Source organism: Haliaeetus leucocephalus, unplaced genomic scaffold, assembly GCF_000737465.1.
Source record: "Haliaeetus leucocephalus isolate CR32 unplaced genomic scaffold, Haliaeetus_leucocephalus-4.0 Scaffold678, whole genome shotgun sequence".
In the NCBI taxonomy this organism is placed as follows: domain Eukaryota; kingdom Metazoa; phylum Chordata; class Aves; order Accipitriformes; family Accipitridae; genus Haliaeetus; species Haliaeetus leucocephalus.
The window spans coordinates 1,364,272-1,384,728 of NW_010973114.1; the positions used below are offsets into that span (position 1 = coordinate 1,364,272).

General features: G+C 41.4%; 2 protein-coding genes across 4 annotated transcripts in view; one reads left to right on the top strand and one right to left on the bottom strand.

The window, feature by feature from the left end:
* Window positions 1–5,938: 5,938 nt before the first annotated feature.
* KLHL28 (kelch-like family member 28) overlaps window positions 5,939–20,457 on the bottom strand; it is a 14,920-nt gene continuing 401 nt past the window's right edge. Inside the window, exons 1-5 of one of the 3 annotated variants that reach the window (XM_010579732.1) lie at window positions 18,117–19,249; window positions 16,754–17,652; window positions 13,569–14,012; window positions 10,561–10,769; window positions 5,939–9,926 (exon numbers count right to left, since the gene is read on the bottom strand). In XM_010579732.1, coding sequence (XP_010578034.1) covers window positions 9,763–9,926; window positions 10,561–10,769; window positions 13,569–14,012; window positions 16,754–17,652 — 1,716 coding nt within the window. In that variant the 5' untranslated portion in view covers window positions 18,117–19,249 and the 3' untranslated portion in view covers window positions 5,939–9,762. Of the gene's footprint in view, window positions 9,927–10,560; window positions 10,770–12,076; window positions 12,303–13,568; window positions 14,013–16,753; window positions 17,653–18,116; window positions 19,253–20,457 lie in introns of those variants that run through there. The other 2 variants (XM_010579733.1, XM_010579734.1) reach the window with 2 other exon arrangements.
* The window catches only part of FAM179B (family with sequence similarity 179, member B), a 47,709-nt gene continuing 45,689 nt past the window's right edge, over window positions 18,438–20,457 (top strand). The window contains exon 1 of the mRNA XM_010579848.1: window positions 18,438–18,524. Within this exon, the coding sequence (XP_010578150.1) occupies window positions 18,438–18,524 (87 nt within the window). The remainder of the gene's footprint in view (window positions 18,525–20,457) is intronic.

Genomic DNA, 20,457 nt, shown 5'->3' on the forward strand with positions numbered 1-20,457 from the left:
CAGGCTGAACAGCCCCGACTCCGTCAGCCTCCGATAAGATGTTTCTGCTTGTCCCTGCTCTGCTCACACCCTTGGTAACCCTGGGAATCAACCTGTTCCGTGGAGTCCCACTGGGAGACCCACTCACCAGCAGCTTCTTCCCCTCCACTGGCATTTTCTTTGGCAATCTGCTGCTGCTGGCAAGGAGAGCGTTGGTGCAGCCCTTTGGAGATGAGGAAAGGGATTTAATAGGACTTCCAATTCTTTCATCATGGTCCCCTTGCAGCCTGCAGGAGTACTGCATTTGGTATGTACAGACTATTGCATTTAGTTTGGCGTACACAGGAACCTTAAAATCCACCTGTTAATAATGCAGGATGTGATCTCTTCGCTCTGCATTGTTCAACAAGTGTGGAGGGATTCTGCAAGGCAAATCCAGGTCCACATCGGAATGAAGTTACCTGTTGCATCCTAACATTAATAATGGACCGAACAACTGCTCTGCAGCCTGGAGGTTTTAGAACTAAAATATGTACCCAAATTTGCAGCTCAAAGCTATTGGTATTTGAATTTCGTCTCCAATTAAATAAAGCACTCAGTCGTGCACTCAACTCTAACTCTCAACTAACACCACCAAAAGCAGTATCATTTTGCTGCTTCAAAATGCAGAGGATTTCCATTTCTAATAGCACCACCTAAGGACGCAACCTGCCGTATGCCTCCATGAGAGGGGGAAAAAAGAAGGGGTTTTTTTCTCTCCTCTAGAGAACCGAAGGGCAAAGGCTATTTCCCTTCTAGTTAAACACTGTTCTACCTATTCTGAAAAACTAAGTTTTGAAACTGAAGCACCTTCCTTTTCCCCCCGCCCTTTCCCAGCCCCTGCTGTCCCTTCGGTCACGAGCTGTAATGCATCCTCGCCCCAGAAAACATCAGCTCTGGAGAGGCGGCAGCGGGAGAGCTGGCTTCTTCCCGCACTGCCATCGCGATAGCCGGCAGGGTCCCATCATGCCAGACCAAGGAGTTAAATTGCCAGGGTTTCGCCGTCAGCTAGAGAGTAACTCATTGCCGTGTTGCTTATTTTTAAGACGACAATGAAATTGTCGGAGGAATTTTTGTATTTTCAAGTATATTATGTAACGAAATTATTTCAGTTTTGCCAATATCCTATTTTTTTTGCAGCTGATACTTTAATATTTGGAAACACTTTAATCTGCCTGTGGAAGATGAACGTGTGCTTCTGGCTCACACGTGATCTGAGGACTGTGTAATACAATTTCCAAATCTTTTTCTCACTTGCCAAAGGCATTTCAGAATTACAGAAATGCCAGGAAGTGTTCAGGCATGGGGTCTGCAGTTTGTGCAGCTGGTAAGTTCTCTAGCTATTAAAAATTACTTCGCAGAGTCATTAAGGCATCATCGTTGCAATTTTTAATTCTGACAAAGTTCAAGACAATGGAAAGACACTTTAAATGACTGGACACATCTCATTTTACAGTGCAATAATCGTTTTTATGCCAAGTCTTAAAATCAGAGTACTCTGATGCTGTGACGGTCTGACAAATTCAAATGTCTCAAACATCCGCTAAAAGAGCTTTGGTGGACAAAACGGCCTCTGTAAAAATGCTGGAGTTTTGTGAACAGGACAATGTGGACAGAGGAGAGGGCCCCATGGAGGGTGGGAACGCACTTCTCCAAGGCCCCAATTCCTTATCTTGAGTGACCAGGAGAAGGAACACAATTTATGCCTTCCTGGAGGAAGAAGGCCCCATGGAAGTTGGGACTGTGCTTCTATCTTAAGTGGTCATACCAGCAGGAAAAGAGAGGCAACTCCACAATGAACACCCCCCCAACCAAAACTCACTGACTGATTCCAGAGAACCCCAGGTGTGGGAACTGCGCATGTTGAGATCATCAGCTAACACACTATAAAAGAGGAGAGAACGAATCCTCAGCGCGCGCCCTCCGGAACTGGATCTCTACACTGGCTGGACCAACGCTGGACCCAGGACTGGTGAAACCCTTCTCTTCTCTCTCTTTTCCTTCTCTCTTTTCCACAGTCCCTACACCTCATCCTTTGAAACATAAACCGTTGACCAAGTCTGAGACTAGGAGTGGATCTAGCCGCCCCTGGGCTCCTCTTTGAGAAGGAGTCCAGAAAGCAAGGGGGTCTGCTCTGAACCTCGTGACTCAACGGGAGGGCTCTCCTTCTGATACATTTCATCTTCCTTTTTCCATTTCATTCTTTCTGTACTTTCCTCCTCTTCTCAAACAGCGGCTTAATGACATGTTGCAAGGTTCATATTAACAAGTTCATGTGTACTTGGACAGAGTTAGCTAGGTTGAATAAATGTTGATTGTTGTTTGAACTCCCCTGGTGTCGTTTCACCTTAATTCTGACAAAGGAAATCCACGAACCTGAGTCGCTCCAACTTTGGGACGCGACAGATGCTGTATGTGCTGAAGCTTGTGAAAGTGCATTAACAGTAAATTAAAGCAATACCTGGGTAAAAAAAGGGATTTGATTATAAACTGCCTTCAGAAAAGGGGGGGAGAAGGGGCCAGCACCCACAGCAGCTGTGCAGGAAGGCTCAGGCTTTAAAAAGTGGGCAGGAGGCAATTGCAGGTTGTGTCCATGTGATGGAGGTTTGACCAAGAGAGGGCTCGGCGGGGTGCTTGTGCTCCAGGAATCATCAAAACAGCCAGAAATGGGTCAGAGACGAGGCTGGGCGCCCGTCCCGGCCGTGCCCGTTCTCTGGGGGGGGATGGCTGGTACCCCTGGCACCACCGGCGCGCTGACCCAGCCTGCTCCTCGGTTTGTACCTTCTCTGGAGACCCATCTCCACACCTGACGTGGACCTGAGCAACCCAATATAACCTCAGTCTGCTCCTCCTTTGAGCGTGTGTGGTGGCAGGGCTGGAGCCGGTGACCTTCAGAGGTCTCCTCTGACCTAAAAGATTTTCAAATAATTTGTTCTTGTCTTTCCCTGTTCTTTCTATTTAAAGAGTTTCAGTCTATGCTGAAGCTCTTTGATTTTGTTGTGGTTTACCTTATGTACAATTAGAAACAAACTCCTAATTTTTTCAATTTACAGCAATATTTTGTGTATTTTGAGATGTACATTCTTGTTACTTGACTAATGCATGAAAATCCTAAATTTAATCAGTCAAGAAAATTTGTCTTGTAACTTACAAGGTTAACAATATTTTCCTTAATTTCAAAGCAGGTGGGATACGGGCAAGAAATAAATACTTTAAAAAATACATCTTCTTTGTTCTATTTAAAAAAATCTGAATGGTCACAGAACGGGTGATTTTTTTTTTATGTGTATGACTGCTAGAAAGAATGGTCATTATTGTTCTGTGCTTGCAGATTATTGCAGTTTAATAACCAGATCAAGTGATTACCATTATTTCCATCTTCCCCAAGAAATTCCTTGTGGAGCCTGGACTCAGCCAGCAGTCATCCCCAGACAGAGCTGGGTAAGTGCCCGGTAGGTATGGTTCAGTACAGGCTGAAATGTGCTGGGTTTTTTGTTGTACCTAGAAGCCCTTATTCTGGCTTGGGAAAATCACAATAGCTGAAATTTTCTGTGGCCACGTCCTATCTCTATCACGTCAGCGTCACGCCAGGTGACATCTAGGTGCCCATCTGCTCACAGCAGCCTCTTTTGGAGACCTGACTTGCACTTGTGGTTGGCCAGTACCCACACCTGTCCTGGTGGCAGAGGAAAGGTGAACAAGGAGTGGGATGGGAGTACAGAAGCATGAGAATTTTTTGTTTTCTTGGTTTCTTTTGGCCTCGAACTATGGGAACGACCTTACCCAAGGAGGAGACCACACACTGGTAATAAGTAGCAGAAGATAAGCACACAGTGAATTTAGTATAGGCACTTGGACTCTCTCAGTTCATCTGAAACTTTTAAATAACTGAATAGAAGTGTGAGCACACTGCAGCTGGCAATAAACAGTTTTGGTTTTTTTCTAGACTGGAGCTTTAGTAGCAAAGAAAATTACCACTTGAGAAGTTTCACGTAATGCTAATGCAGTTTACTTTGACATATCTCCCAGTTATCACTTCTCATCTGTTAACGCTGGCTGTTCAGTTAAATCTGGGTACCAGGTGCTGAGGAGCATGAACCGCCGGGCTGCCCGACCCACCTACAGCAAGGCATACAGTACAGCCAGCTAGATGGCCGAAAGGGAGCACAGATGATCAAGGTGGTGTTTTCCAAGAAATGTAACAGTTGGATTAAACCTTTATAGGCTGTGAAATAGGAAACCAGTTCTGCTAGAGCTGAGTACCAGGCACCTGCCCTTTCCTTGGAGCAGAGCAGTCATAAGGACAAGTCATAAGTCATTTAGGACGAGAGGAGATGGACTCAAGTTGTGCCAGGGGAGGTTTAGATTGGATATTGGAAAAAATTTCTTTACTGAACGGGTTGTCAGGCATTGGAACAGGCTGCCCAGGGAAGTGGTGGAGTCACCATCCCTGGAGGTGTTCAAAAAACACATAGACAAGGCACATCAGGACATGGTTTTAGTGGGCATGGTGGTGTCAGGTTGACAGTTGGGCTGGATGATCTTAAAGGTCTTTTCCAACCTAAATGATTCCATGATTCTATAAAGCAGCACCAGACTGGCTGGGGGGACCCACAGCTGTCCTCCGGGTAGCCCAGGCACATCTCGCCTCGCGCTTGCTTTGCGAGTTGGTCGCCTCAGGGAAGACGACAGGTCTCTGGGGGAGCTGGGTTCAGCGATGAGCTGTCTGCCTTGAGGGCAGTCGCCTGCCAGATACTTTTTCCGTCAGCAGATGCCTGCATTGGATGCTTGTGCTATCCATATGACTTTGTTTTCAGACAAGTTATCGGAAGGTGCCACGCTCTTCAATAAAGAAAAGGCCCAAATCAATGTTTACTGGGTGCACCTATGGTGGGCTATGTCATTTTTTAAAAAATAAAGCATCAGATTTCTATTTTTTTGCTATCTCTAGTTAATATTAGACAGCTAAAACCCCCTAAGTTATGTTGCTTTTACTGTTATGTTCCTGGCCATTCCTAAAATTAAGGTCTGTGTATTAAGCATACTCAGGACCCAAAGAAAGAAGAGGACTACAGTAGTTGTGTATTGTACTGCCTAGTGCTGGCTTAGGTCAAATGCTATGCAAGGTGTTTGCATTTTTCTGAAACAATCTTATCTTTTTAAAAATGGGTAACTTTATGCTAAAATAAACTAGAAAAAACCATCTCCAGCCCCGTGTATCTGCCAAATGTGTTTTGAAGTACCTGCTATATCAATGGGTAATAGCAACCTTTAAACTTAAGGAAAGCTAAAACCTAAGTCCTTGATGGGTATTACCTGAGTGTCTTTTATTAATGTAGCAAATATGTGAAGAGCTGTCTAACAGTAAACCAAAATTATGCAGGTGCAAACCCCTCTGGCCCTGAACAGATCATGTTTCTGCAGAGTTACTCAGCGATGCTGGGTCTTCACCAGGAGAGAACAGTTTGTACGGGAGCTTTCTAGAGCTTGCTCTTCTGCCAAGGAAAGCAGGAACGAGCGGGGTTGTGTGTTCCTTCGATGGTTACTGATTCATCAGGCAGATAATAGTTACGGCTACAGGGACAGATGGGAAATAGCAAGCCACATACTAAAATCCTCTTCCACGGGAGCTTCTAATACCAATGAGGCAAAGACCCTGGAACCTGGTTGCTGGGGTCAGGGTCTTCCAGCCAGCTCACCCCTCCCCAAGAAGGACAAGCATCCTCCTGCTCCACCTCCCCTTCTTTCTAGCTGTCACCTCGCAGGGTTGAGCTATCGCCGCTTTTGAATAACAGCTCACAAACATGTTACTGCATTAGAAGGCTAAAGCTACAGCGCATTTATATTCACCATCCAGCAAAAGCATAAAGTTAAGTTTTTCCCCAGGTTTATTTACTAAATTTTCACATTCAATGAAATAGTTACAACAATACTTACAGAGCATTATCACAAGAGCAAACACATTGAGAACACTAGTAAAGACCGAGAATGCAGGTTACAGTTATTTTCCTGTTTAACTTAAATGCCGCTTTTGTAAACAATAACAAAACCAGAACATTGCTGCTAAAAAAGATGTACACATAAAAACACTCTACATACACAAAACTACATATATCATTTTATACTCTCAACCAAAGCACTCTGGTCAAGTCTGAGTACAATTTGGTATTCTCTGTACAATTATTAAATCCTGCTAAAAATTATAGTTATCCTTGGGTTTAAAATACAGCACAGCGCATAAGGCAAAAAAATAGGAATTATCATCCAGTTCTTTGCGTTTCAGTTAAGTATCAAGAATTTAAGGCAAGTTTGGACATTTTGCATTGTTTCATGTAGTGAATGGGGACTTACAGATGGCAGATTCACAAAAGTAACATGCTATCTCCCAGAAACAGTTAACTGTTTGTAATGTGTACTGGACACATTTGCCCCTCTAGAAATTCCAACTAGACTTTCTGAAAGAAAAGCATTCCTAGTAGGAGAGACTGTCAAGAAGCTTACAGATGAATATCTTTAAAAAAAACCCAACCAAACAACCCCACCCCACCCCCCCCCAAAAGCAGAAATTCAGGAACTGTATGTACACATATAAACTCATACCCATTTTAAAGTGCTTTGCAGATAATTTTGAGTGATTAAGAAATAGAACTGGATGATAATTTATACTTGTATGACATCTTATTTGAAGGTCCTTAATTTTTAAACTGCAAGACAGATGTGACAATGAGAGTGTTGTTCTTTAAATGCAGATTTAAACTGATTGTTGTGTCTGATCTTTCTATAACCAAGCACTTCAGTGAACAGGACAACAAGCACCCAGAACAGAAAATGAAGACAGCATGATTTCAGGTGACACGATCCCTAGGTTGATACACTGTTTGATCCATTTCTAGCTAAACAGTTCATCTAATAACAGCAGTATATTTCATTAGGCATTTTTCCCATTCTTCATACCAAGTCTGCATACTAAAAAAAATTGTTTATGCTGCTATCTTAAATTTAGGAATACCACATTACACAATATGGGGTCAATCTCTATGACCTCATTTAACATTACCACTGCCTAGGTGAAGAGAGTGGAACATTTAACAATTTTCAGTGCTTTGACTTCCATAAATGAAAGATATTTGTATAAACCTTGAACAGCCATCAACACCACCCTGACCTATGGATTTTTTGTTCTGATGAAGTCAAAATGATTTCTATACCTTTCACCAGTCTCTGCTAACTGAAAACAGTGTTTACTAATACTTCAAATCAGAACATGTATGTGAGCATCTTCATTTATGGAATCCTATTGTAGTTAAACTCTAAAAGGTACGGTATATACCGAACTGCATGGAAAGCCTCCTATCAATAAAAGGCATAAACTTGTCTTTTAGCTAAGGAATTTTTCTTTTTTTAATATTAGTTTGTTAAGTATCTTTATCTCCGGTGTATATTGGAAAATACGATTATCAATGGCATCTCTGTGAAACAGACCGAGAAGTAAAACAGCACATGTAAGCATTCAGCTTGCGCATTTGTCTGAACAGAATGAGAAGGCAACCTACGCAACAGGCTGAAACATCTTCCTTAATCCCCAACCCCAAACCTGCTCCCCTTCATCCTTCTCCCCACACACAAACGTGCAACGTACAACCATGTAGCTACTTGTGTCCTATCAACAGATTCACTGGAATAATTAAATCACACTATTATTGCTATGTAACTAGAATCCTTAGTGGGTCAAATAAACTGCATTGAAAACGCTGAAATTGTTAATTTTATTTGCTTTTAAAGTCCTGCTGAATTCTACCAAATTTGAAGAATACGTGCAGGATTTTATAATCTGTGCAAACACCTGTTACCTGTGAATAATGTTTTATGGTGAAAACACCCTCGGCTCCTTGACTGTTTAAAATCTGAATGTTAGCGTATGGAAGAACAAGGAACACCACTGTTTGCCTGGCTGCAATTAGCTTTGCAGGAACTTAGAATAAATCAAGCACACTCAAAACTCTCTGCTTAGCACACTTATAAAGAAATGGCTTTTAAAGCAACTATTTCAGATATTATTGCACCTTCAAAAATAATACTATATGGGCTTGAAAAACAAGGGGAAACAAACATTAAAACAAGTGGAAAATAACTCTGGATGCAGAAAAACTCTTCAGTACCGGGCCTGGCAATACACACACAGACATCAAAACAGAAATTGAAGATAACCATGATTCATAGTTAAAATCAGAAGACAAACCAAAACATTCTAAATTAGCTAAAATTCATATTTATTCAGTCATCTATTTTAAATAATGGTTATAGCCCACAGCATTGCTTTCTATTTACCTGCCCAAATTTTCACTAAGTTTAGGGCTATCACAAAGTTATATCTCTCGAGATTCTGGTTAGTCACAGGAACTGACCTTCAGTACTCTGTTACACTGGACACACACTTGGGGTGAGCAACTATGCCCCGCGCTTTTCATTCATTGCAACTTGTGTTAAAGGCAAGACTGTCTGAAGAACATGAGATGGGATCTCACTGTTCACTCCCTATTTATGTATTTGTGAGAACAGGAACAATAAACGTAGATCTTCTGGAAAAAAAATAATGTAACAAACTTAGAGCTCATTCAGTACATTGTGTTATTCTTGACAGTTTTCATAGGCACAAATGTATCAAGCAAATAAGAAACAAAAACACTAGAACAATCAAAACGATCATGCTTTATGCATACTGCACTAAAATTGGTAACAGCCTTATCGTTAAGTCCTACATTTAGCACCATTTTTTATCAGAACACTCTGAGAAAGCAATCATACATTCTTTTAAAAAAGGAAGTTATACAGAATATGAACACAAGTGCGCTTGGGAGAGGGATGGGATGGATTCATTTTTGAGTACTTATTTTATATCATGCTATGAATGCTGCTGTGGCATCTTCCGATGCATGACTTTTGTAATTTTTCCTTGCATTACAATTGAAAACACACAGCAGACTAGCAAGATTAAGTCATTTAATCTAGCATTCGTTTATCCACAAAAAGAAAAATATAAAGGAAAGTTAAAAATGTGATTTCTCTTCAGCAGATCCAAAAACTTCATTAAGAGGCAATAAGTTTGCCCTGTAAATTTCTTTTAAATAGTTACTAATTACCATCCCAAGCCTCCTACCAGTAAGTGGGTAACAAAGGAGAGTGTACAGGCAACATACTATGGCATTTATTATTTACAAACCTTGAGATACAGAAACAAGGCAGCCCTTTAGTTACTGTTCATAAAAAAAATTATGAAGCACTGGCGTTTTCTTAGTATGAAGACACAACCAGACAACTATCAGCAAACTGTCCAGTCATACAACACATTCACACATCTCTCACCCCAAGCACAGTAAACTTCATGTTTCATAGAGGCAGGAGGAAGAGAGAAAAGCTCTAGAAAGTGAAAGGGTTAGATATACAGTAAGTTTTCTAACCATATGCCAGGCATGTACAGTACTCTCTAAAATTCACTGCTATTAACAGGATGCTATCTAAACCCAGCTGGTAATAAGCTTTCCATTCCTTCTGCCCGTGTCACTAAAGTACCAAAGGCAAATTACCGGAAGAAAACAAATCCTTCCTCATTTCAGTCCCAGCTTCACCACGTTCCTCCAGCTTTCCAACTTCAGAAAACACGGCTTATGTTCTCTGCCAGCGGGGTTTACTTTCAAGCAGATTAAGCTCCATCTTTGCATCAAGTCCGCAGAGTCCCGCTTTTCATCAAAGTGCAGTCAAACCAAAATTGCATCGACAGTACATCATCCCAGCAGAGTCCAGCCAGGTATCTGAGATGGGATCGTATTTCTGGACAGTGTTCAGATAGGATGACCCTGAATGACCTCCAACCACATAAAGGTAGTTATCAATTACAGCTGCACCAACTCCTATTGGAAAAAAAAAAAAAAAGAAAAAAAAAGATTGCACAATCACCAAGTGTGGAAATAAGTAGTATTTTTGTTCCTAATTGCAACCACCTCCCCACACCTGAAGGCTGAACAGACAAGTTCTCACAGCTTCTCCTTCTTTGGGCTGTCTTTAAAGAAAATGGATGTAAACGAAAAGTCGTTCTCTGTTCAGGTCTTACACTCCTTTTTGACTTTTCTTGTGCCCCTTCCTATGACAAAACAGTGCTCTTCTGTTCCAATACTCCTTGTCACGGAGACAGAAGAGAGGATGCACTACCAAGTCTCAACATAAAGTAAAATACAACAGAACGGTAACCACAAAATTGCTGAAATTAACTCAAAATTAATGAAAAAATAGAAGATAAAGTAGAAATATTACTTCATGTTATTTTTGTTACAGTTCAGTATTAATAAACTGGACTATAATTAAAATTAGAAAAATAAATACTCATTCTTTCACAGAGCTGATTAAGAGATCTTTGGTCCAGTTCACAAAGTACAGTGCTCTGCAGACAAATCACTGCAACTTTATTGCAGCTTCTATCAGGTCAAACAGCAATTTATTTCTGAAAGGATATCCGAGTTAACTGCTGAGAGGTTTGTATGTCCCTACCTGTTCTGGGTTCCTTCATGGGTCGACACACAGTCCACTGATTTTGATGAGGATCATATCTCTCAATGCTGGATAGGTGAGACACACCATTGTGTCCACCAACTACAAAAATGAAGCCCAGCATGACACCAACACCGAAGTTTATTCGTTTATCAGCCATTGAAGCTACTGTCTCCCACGAATTTTTACTTGGATCATAACGCTCCATGCTGCAAACACAAACAACTTGTGAGGCTCGGATTTTAGTGACATTTAAATTTCACTCCACAAGAAATCTGCATTTGTCAGAGGTACATCTAGTTCTGCCAACCAATATTACCACGCACAGGAATAACGTAACACAAAGAAAGAGTGCTTGAGCTGATGGAAAATTTTGCAGCATGGTTGCTTTGCGCTACCCAATGGTAGCACACAAGAAACTAAAGCCAGTGTTATCACCTCAGAAGCATCGATCACATCCTAGGGTCCTTTGACAACACGAAGCAGCTGGAGGGTCTCAACAGTGTTGCCAAAAAGTAGTTTTAACATATTTCATCCCAACAACACAGAGACTGCAGTTCAGCCGCTTCTCTGATGTCCTCATGCCACTACCCTGGATCTTCAGGTGACAAATTGAAACAAAGCAAGATTTTTTTAAAGCTGGTCTCGGAACCGAGAGCTCTTTCCAGGGTGACTGCTGCTATTTATTAAAAAAGCAACTCATGAAAGACTGTACACAATGCAGATCTGAAGTGTATCTATTTGGGTAACACATCAAATCAAAAACTTCCCGGAGGCTTGCCTGAAAATAACAGACAGAGAGGAAAAAAAATTGGAGAGCATATCCCTCAGGAAAAGCAGTAAAGAAGTTGCTGATCAAAACACTAAGGATAGAAGAGGCCTTCAGGATAAAATGGAAATGAATTATCATAATCGTTATTACTTTTTTTAATCGCTGGAGCTGTACAGATGGTCAGAGTCATTAACACACTCATGGCACGTAGCCATTCCCTGTCCAAAGCGTAGCTTCAGTAGCATGAGGGGGCAGAAAAGAGGGGAAGAGAAAATCAGAAGCACTACAGAGTTGGAGAGAAGGCCCTTAATTACACAGCAGTCAGGTTTCTTTTAATGCTAGAGCTTGTATGAGTCTAGTGACTGGATGGCATGGCATATTACTTGCGCCCTTGAATAATCAATAAAACAAAAAATATTCAATAAAAAGTAAATTAAATTTAAAAAGGCAAATAATGAAATAACAGATTCCAGTAACTCTACAGGAGCTGCTGGCAATTCCTTTCTGACTGAGGAACAGAGCAGATGTGGTACAAGGAGAGAGGCTACTGCAGAATTTTAATGTTGTTAAGAGCTTCCCGTTTAAAGCCACCAGCTTGATAAAGACATTCCCTATTGCTCCAGTGATAAGTCCTACCTTTCCTGAAAGGAGGTTACCGAGTTTACCTTTCAGAGGCCTGCGTGCATACTGAGAATTCAACTTTTGGGCACCACTTCTGGCAATAGCAAGGGCTTGATTATCTTCTTTTTTTTTTTATGGTCTGTGCAACAAGGCTGCAGTGGAGTCAGCATCCCAGAGGTCCCACAGTATCTCCTGGTATGCCTGCTCTACTTTGCTACTGACTTTGCTTTAAGCTACTATTAAAACTGATAATTCTGTGTGGTACAAAGATGGTACGGAGCTAAGAATGACCACATAGAACAACAGCGCAGCTTAATTATTCTGGGTCAAATTCCCATGTGAAGAAATCCTAGAGTCAACAGAAAACTTTTAGGGATGGTTTGCTTGTCTATTGAGTATTTCAACTGCTATCACCTTTCATAATTTAAAATATAAGAAGTCAGAATAACATCACATTAAGTTTCATAAAATCCTGTCACAACCATACCAAACAGTTTAAGTTATTGCTGTTTTTATTTCAGTTGTTTGCACTTTCCAAATGAAAACTACTTAGCTATACTTCCCTGTTTGGGAATTAATCCTTTGCTTCACAAACTGTTTTATATAAAAACATATCAAGTATGAAAAGCACAATTAATGGTTAGTGCAATGTCGTTATACTACACTGTTAAACAATCAATGCATCCCTTCCTATAAGCAAGATTTTCATTTTCATTCTTTATTCAGCTATTTAGACTTGTAGTTATTAATTTGCTTCCTGGGGGGACATATGGCTGATTTGTTCCCATTTTAATGAAGAAGAGAGTACAAATCATTTCTTTGCATAACTAAATGCCCCTGTCTATCCAAACAGAGCGATGTGGAACAGAACAATTAAAGAGCATGCTGGTGCCAGGAAACCTCCTTGTGAATGCCAGGGCTGAAGCAAGCCCACTTCTACCCAGGAGCCAGACCAGTAACCACCATCCTGAACTTTATTATTATCATTAAGACTACTTTAATATTCCGAGGTATATATTTATTTTGTGTATATTAAGCATGTGAAAAATCCTTTTTATTTCAAATCAGTGTTTTCAATGTTAAAGCTAACCACGCTTCCTAATATTCTGCAGGCTTGAGGTACAAGGATTTATATAGCGCTGGCCCAGTGCTAAGCAAGCCTCTCCCAAGAGCTCAGTAATGGAGGTGCATCACCATGACACAGATAAAAGTACACTACCTTGGGGCCTGAGCAAATAAGCCCACACCATACTGATCTGCTGAGTTAACCAGCTTGGGTGTCTACAAGGTCAGGTGTCTTGCACCACCTTGCTTAGTAACATGCACATATGTCTTTGTCTTTACCATTTTCCCTTCTTAGGGATTAAAAAAATAAAAACCAACAAAAAAACCAACCCAAACAAACCAGCTCTGAGCTGGAACACGTAAAGGTAAGTTAAAAGAAAGACTTCCCAGTTGAATTATCAGACTGACACTGCAGAACAAGGATTAATGAGGCCCACTGTGAATTACCAATCTATCTTAATTTTTAATTAGCTGCTGAACACGAGCTTAACAGTGAATTTTGCTGCTTTCCAGCTTATGACACTGAGCTACACACATGAAAAGCACATACCTGTTCATATGGGCAGGACCATAACCACCAATGGCATATATCATTCCGTCCAAGACAGCCGCAGCAAAACAACTTCTTGTTTTGTTCATTGGGGCCACTAGCTGCCACTCCTTCACTTTAGGAATGTATTTCTCTACAGTTCGTAAATAAGACTGCCCATCATAACCACCTAAGGCGTAGAGTTCTCCTGCCAGAACTACCACTCCCAGAGTACTCCGGCTCTCAAACATCCTTTCAAGAGATGTCCAAGTGTTCGTATCAGGGTCCCAGCACTCCACTGAATTCTCATGCTTTCGGTAACTGATGCCTTGACACACGTGGGTTGCAATCCCTCCTACAACATATATTTTCTGGTCTAGGACACATATTCCAAATTCATAGCGGGGAATGCTAAGAGGTGCCAGGCCTATCCAGGAGTCATTCTGGGGAAAATACATTTCAACACTGAAATAGAAAAACAAAGATTATGTGAGCAAACCTAACTTTCTGAAGCTCTGTGAAGTGCAAATGAGCATCAAGGAACACAGTCTTGAGACTACTTCTTACGTCTCATGTGATGTTTGCCATTTCTTCCAATAGCCCAAATGTAAGCTAAAATGAAATGCTGTTTACTGTTCTAAAGAGTTAAAAACCCAGAGCCTCACAGCGTACGGTGCGATGCAGCAACACAGCAAGTAGCCATGGCACCAAGTCTGAGACCCGGAAGGATGAATTTTGAAAGTACAAACCAGGCAGACTACAGAGAAGGCAGGAGAGCACCCTGGATAATGCGAGGGAAGACAAAACAGTGTTGATGCCACAGCAGCTTTTGGAAGTAGGCTGTGATTGTGGTAAGCTAAAAATACAAACTGAAGGGATAAGAAGGGTAAACTGAAAAAAGTCAGAACAGCCACAGAGATGGGAGAGAGAGAGAAAAAAAGAGAATTAGAGAGGGAGAAGCACATGTCTATATATACATACAAACATACATTTAGAAAGTACAATCTGTAGTTTTATAAATACATATTTTACATGCACTGTATAATTTAAATGAAATGTCAGAGTAAAACAAACTAATTTGAAAAATCTGTTTTCAAAATACTGCTTATTTGCATTTCCTTTTAATTATACTCAGTGTTAAGAGTATGGTGGGTCTAGCCTATCATGTAAAAAGTCTAGTCAACTTACCTAAATAGTTTGGTTAACAAATTACTTCAATGATTTAAAAGAATATCTAGTACACAGGAAATACGACCTGTTCAAAAAACATACAACAAAATGAAGCCACTGGAGAGCTGGTAGCCACTGGCTAAGAACCTAGAAGCAGGGACTGCTGAAACACCAGACTGGGTCTTGACAGCAGCAGCCCAATTAGAAAAAGAACAGTACTACATACATTCTAAGTAATTTTGTTATTATGAAGTAGTGGCTAACTTTAAAGTGAAAAGCCAGTCTTCCTGCAAGTAGAAATGAAAAGTAGAAGGAGAATAGTGGAATTAAGGTTTCCTACTTCACGATTTTAATTGTATTAGGAATTATCCATTTAATCAATCTGTGACTTTTTTTTTTTTTTTTTATTTCTAAGTCAAGGGCAATTGTTTAAACTTAATAATTAACTGAAACAACAGTTTAGAAAAGACTAATACGAATAATAAATAAAGGAAGACCAAATTTTGGTATGCATTAAAATGTGGTTAACAGTAGTAAAGAGCATTTTTGTTTAAAAAAAATAATCAAAATAATCCAAACTACGTGGTATGTAATATTGTTACAATCATTGAAGAAGCTGTGAAAGAAACAGAGCTGAAGAATACCAGAGGACGACTTTATTCACTCAAACAGATTTTTTTATTAAGCACAAAATCCCCTTTACTTTTTAAATCTGTAAACCCAACAATTCCCAGTCTCAACATCTAGTTTACTATTGATCCCTATTAGCGGGAAAGTTAACTTCAAATAACTTTGACAACATCTCTAAACACAGGGAAAAAAACCATGCAGATTTTCCTAGGTATTTAAATGTATGTATATACATGCAAGCATGGAACTGTCACAGAAAAAAAAATCTCAGAGTAAAATATCATCCCAGAATTCAGCTGTAGAACCAGTTCAGGTAGTCTGCCTTTACACAGAAAACATTTCCTGACCTGATAAGGGTACATTCAACAGCAAAGCACTATATGTGTATGTATAAGGATGCATACATATGCAGACCCACACATAGTTTAACTACCATTTCTGGAAATGTTAATACAATGTTATAAGTAAACCCAACCATACCAGTATGGGGAAGAAAGCTATTTTTCTCTCTATTACATTCCTTTTGCTCACATGATTAGCCTCAGTGATGTACTCCAGTAACTGAGGAGGAGGTTCATTTTGAAAACCAGGTAAAGCAAGATGGGCACTTCTCTGTTTCTGCCAGCACGGACACAGATACCTACTCAGCAGCAGAGGTTAAAGGCACGATTACATTATGATCAAGAATGTGACATTGCTAAGAATTACCTCTTCGCCCTTCTCTGATTAAGTCTTTTAACTCCAAGGACTTTTGAGTTATCAGGAAGCAAATTTCTCATGTATTAGGTTAAATTTTATGATTTGATTCTCTGGAATAATAATAGGTCAGGGAAAAATTATGTAAAATGAAAAAACCTGAAAGGATAAAGAATTATAGAATGGTTTGGGTTGGAAGAGACCTGAAAGATCACCTACTTTCAACCCCCCTGCCATGGGCAGGGACACCTTCCACTAGACCAGGTTGCTCAGAGCCCCATCCAACCTGCCCTTGAACCCTTCCAGGGATGGGGCATCCACAACCTGTCTGGGCAACCTGTTCCAGTGCCTCACCACCCTCACTGTGAGGAAAGTGAAGCAGCAGCATACAAACTTTTATTAACCACTTTTATTAACGAAATTTCTCAATCAATAGAATTAAAATGGTAAGATTTTATAGCCATTGGTGTTGGCACAAACAAAAACCCGTAACACTGAAGATTACTCATGGAATCAAAAAAGCATTTTGAATTCAGCGCTCACCCTTGTTCCAAAAAAATCTACTTATGAGTTCTTATGAAGGAAAGCAGTAACTATAGTCCTGCAAACCACAGCTCGTCAATGATTGTCTTAATCCTGACCCAGGGCGGTAACGAACATGTGCAAACGTAACACCACCCAAGTGCTGCAACAACTTGACTATTACTTACCTTTCCAAACATGCAAACAGTCCAGCTTTTCCTCCTACAGCACAAAGAACTTTAGGAGCACAGCGAGGTCGTGTCATCAACATGGTCTGGTGTGAAAGTCTGTGTTCAGGCATAAAGTGGTATTTTAGGGCCTCATTTAGCAGATGTTTACAAGTGTGGTCATCACGAATGAGATGGTTCGCTTCGTATAACCTTGTGAGAAACTTGACGCTCAGCAGTGGCAACCGAACGCAATGTAGCAGCTGTGCCAAGTACTTCTGTCGCTCCTGCACATCATATTTGATCCAGGACTCCAGTGCATAAAAAACAGTTTCTTCTGTCACAACATTCAAGCAGTCATTGGAAACAATTTCATCCAACTCAGAATGTGTAAGCTCAAAAAATTCTTCCGTCTGACAAACATCTTCAAAGTTTTGACAAATGTACTTGTTAGCAGCCAAGTAGAGGTCATGGCAGCCGTAGGTCTCTGCAAAACGAGAAATCCCGATGCAATTGCCAGGATCAAGCTGGCTTTCAAGAAACGCACAACACTCCTTCACTACCAGTTTGATCTGGAGAAGATTCGCAGCTGGAAGAAGCGACTCTACAGTGTCTTGTGAGATAAACACAGTTCCTGTGTAGGCATACTCCACAATGGCCTGCAGGGCTGCCTCATCAATGCACTGGAACTCCACCTCCGAGTTCTCCTTCTCAGAAAGGTTCCCAGTGAACATGGCTTTGAAGTATGGACTGATGCTGGCAAGTACCACTTTGTGGGCATGGATCTTGACATCGCCAACTCTCAGGATAATGTCACAGAGCTCGTGATGTTGGCGAAGGAGGTTCAAGCCTTGCAGAAGCTGTTCAGAATGCAAGTGGGTTAAGTTGGCAAGCATGTAGGTTGGAGACGACTGGTCCATCTGTGAGAAACAGAATTTTTAACGCATTACTCAGGACTTCATTTCAACAACTTCATTACTCATGTTACTTAGACATGCCATACATAACATTTAAAAAATATTTTTTCATTTTTGCTTTTATCTTAATTAGGTTTATTACTTTCCAATTTACTTTTTCAATCCTCATGTGCTACGCTGTTGCATGCAAGTTAAATCCAGGACAATCAAATGTTTATTAATAGTCTATGCTATATTAAACTTTGCCTTAAAAAAACCCCCAAAACAACCACCACCCTTTTTTTTGTTGTTGTTGTTCTGGAGTAAAATGCATATTATCTAAAGCGTTGAATACACGATAGGATTCCACATGAGATATTTGAGAGAACTGAACAGTGACTGAAATAAAAATAGAGATAAACAAAGAATGGCACTGGCTCATTTGAGACAAAGTTTTAAAAGTCCTTAAACTACTTTCTGCTACTTGCCTTGCGGTCTACTTAGTGCTACTGTGGTACAGCCAAGCTCTGCTGCGCTTCCCCTCCGAGCAGTGCTGTGGGCAGGGCCCCACCAGTCAGCAGGGACCAGCTCTCCGTTCCTCCTTCCTCACCTGGAACAGCAGAGTCCCTCCCTCTGCACAGAGGGGCAAAAAAGACCCACAGAGCCAGTGGGGCCCTGGGCTGCAAGAAGAGGGGTGCTGGAGCAGAGGCTTCTGTACTCTGAACGGGCAGAGGAGCACAGGAGAAGGGGGAGATCCTTGCCTCGCCTCACCAAGTGGCTTCCACCATGAGAGAAAATCCCCAGTGGACATGCCCTCAGCCTCCGGAGAGATCAGAGCTGGGGAAGGCTGGGAGCTGGGCCTGCCTCCATCATCAAGAGACAAGGGGTGGGAGCTGGTGAGGTGCTTCCCAGGGTGATCAAGGGAGCAGGTCCCAGGTGGACAGGCTGAGCATCCCGGCGTCTTATCACCGTTTCCACGTCCTCATGGCACCGGCAGCTACCCACTCTCCCTAACATCACTAGCAAGGGCAGAGAGAAGGATCCTCGTTCCTACCTACAGCTCCACAAAACCCCTGAACATTTCTTCCAAAAAGTTTTAGTTTGCATCGTGACACTTGAAGGCACTATGATACCTGTTCTAATTTCAGGATCATTAAAATTCAAATGGTGCTGCCCACCACTACCTGTTGGAGAAGCAGTTCTTCAGCTCTTTATTCAGACTGAATTATTATACCAGTGAGAGGGTGGAGGGTACGAATGCGTCAGGATCCTGGACCACGAGGAAATATAACTATTGTTCTACAGAGAACACTGCAACCATCCAATTTCTGAACTGAAAAGCTGATTTAATTTTGATTCGCTAAATGACTACACAAACTTCGAGACCTCGTTTTTTTAATCTTATTATTAAGAAGTTCATCATTTTTACAGCTCCTTAACTGACATCTAATTTGCAGTGAGCCTACTTACAAAGTGCTTAATCTGAAAGAATAAAATTAGCTGCCAACGTTTAAGTACAGAACATAATAGCACTGACAGAGAAGTGAAGGCTTACAGCTAGGGATAGAAAACCTCTTGCCCATTAAGAGATAAATAAGCTCACCTCTCTCCTACTACAACCCTATACTGGAAAAAAACCCCATATCTAAAAGAAAGTCTTTTAAGCATATCTGCAAAAGGCAAGATTCCATACAACAACATTTTCCATATAACAACATTTTTGCAGCACAAATTACACGGGCGGGGAGGCGGGGGGACGACGAGCTGTTCAGTAGCTAAAACACTTTCCTTTCCTTTTGTGTTTCTGCTCAGTTCATAACCGGATTGTACGTATACACAGAAATCATAAAACACAAGGTAACACCACATGGAAGGAAAAAGGAATGGTTACAGTTCAGATGCAAAACCTGTAAAACCAGTTATAAATAACTATATTTACGTTATTCTGCAGAAATAAAACTTTTTGTAGCAACTCGGTAGAGGTGCCTACTGTTGCATCTCGCACGCCTCTTGCATGGCAATGCTCGCCCACGCCAGTATTTGCATGTATTTATTTTGTTGCTGAGCAAGGAATCAGAAGCCGGAAGATTAACCAGCCCTGAAGAACGGATGCTAGTCCAACGATCTGCACTCACAACACAAATCAAATGGTTGCCCCTAGGCTCTGGACTACCAGATCCTTTTCACAGTCTGTAGATCAGACTTATCTTGAATAGCAGGGAAGGAGTTACTGGAAATAGAAAAGGCTAACCAGAAATGTAAATACTTAAGCTCACTTACTGAAGGTTTTTACCCTTCTAAAAACCACGGTAGGCGACGATACCCAGTAAGTGATGCAGAGCGCAGTGTTTTCTGTATGTGAAAACAGCAAAAAGAGCTCCAGGCGCTTTTCTGTTTGAAGGCAGCGTCGAAGTGCTCGCCAGTTCCTTATTTAGGCTACAAAATGGTTGGAGCCTGTAAGCGACTCGCCTGGTTTTATTACTCACCAGAAGCACAAAACCTCAAAAGCACCCGCCCCAAGTGCCGAGCTAACTTTGGTTCTAAACACCTGACACATCACAAAAAAAACCCAAACCAAAACCACCTTCTGCGCGCCAGAAAAAGCGCAAGAAACAACTCGCAAAGCGTAAACCGTCTGCCTTATGAAATTTTAGCCTCTCCACGCCGTCGCCCTTGACCCCTTGTGCTTAAGCTCCAGTCCCGGGCTGTTTCAACGGGGGGGGGAGGCGGCGGCGGGGCGGGGATCCTCAGCGATCGCTCCGGGACTGCCACTCCCCCCCCCCCAAAGCTGCACACTCGGCCGGGGGGTCCCGCTCCGTCGCGGCGGGG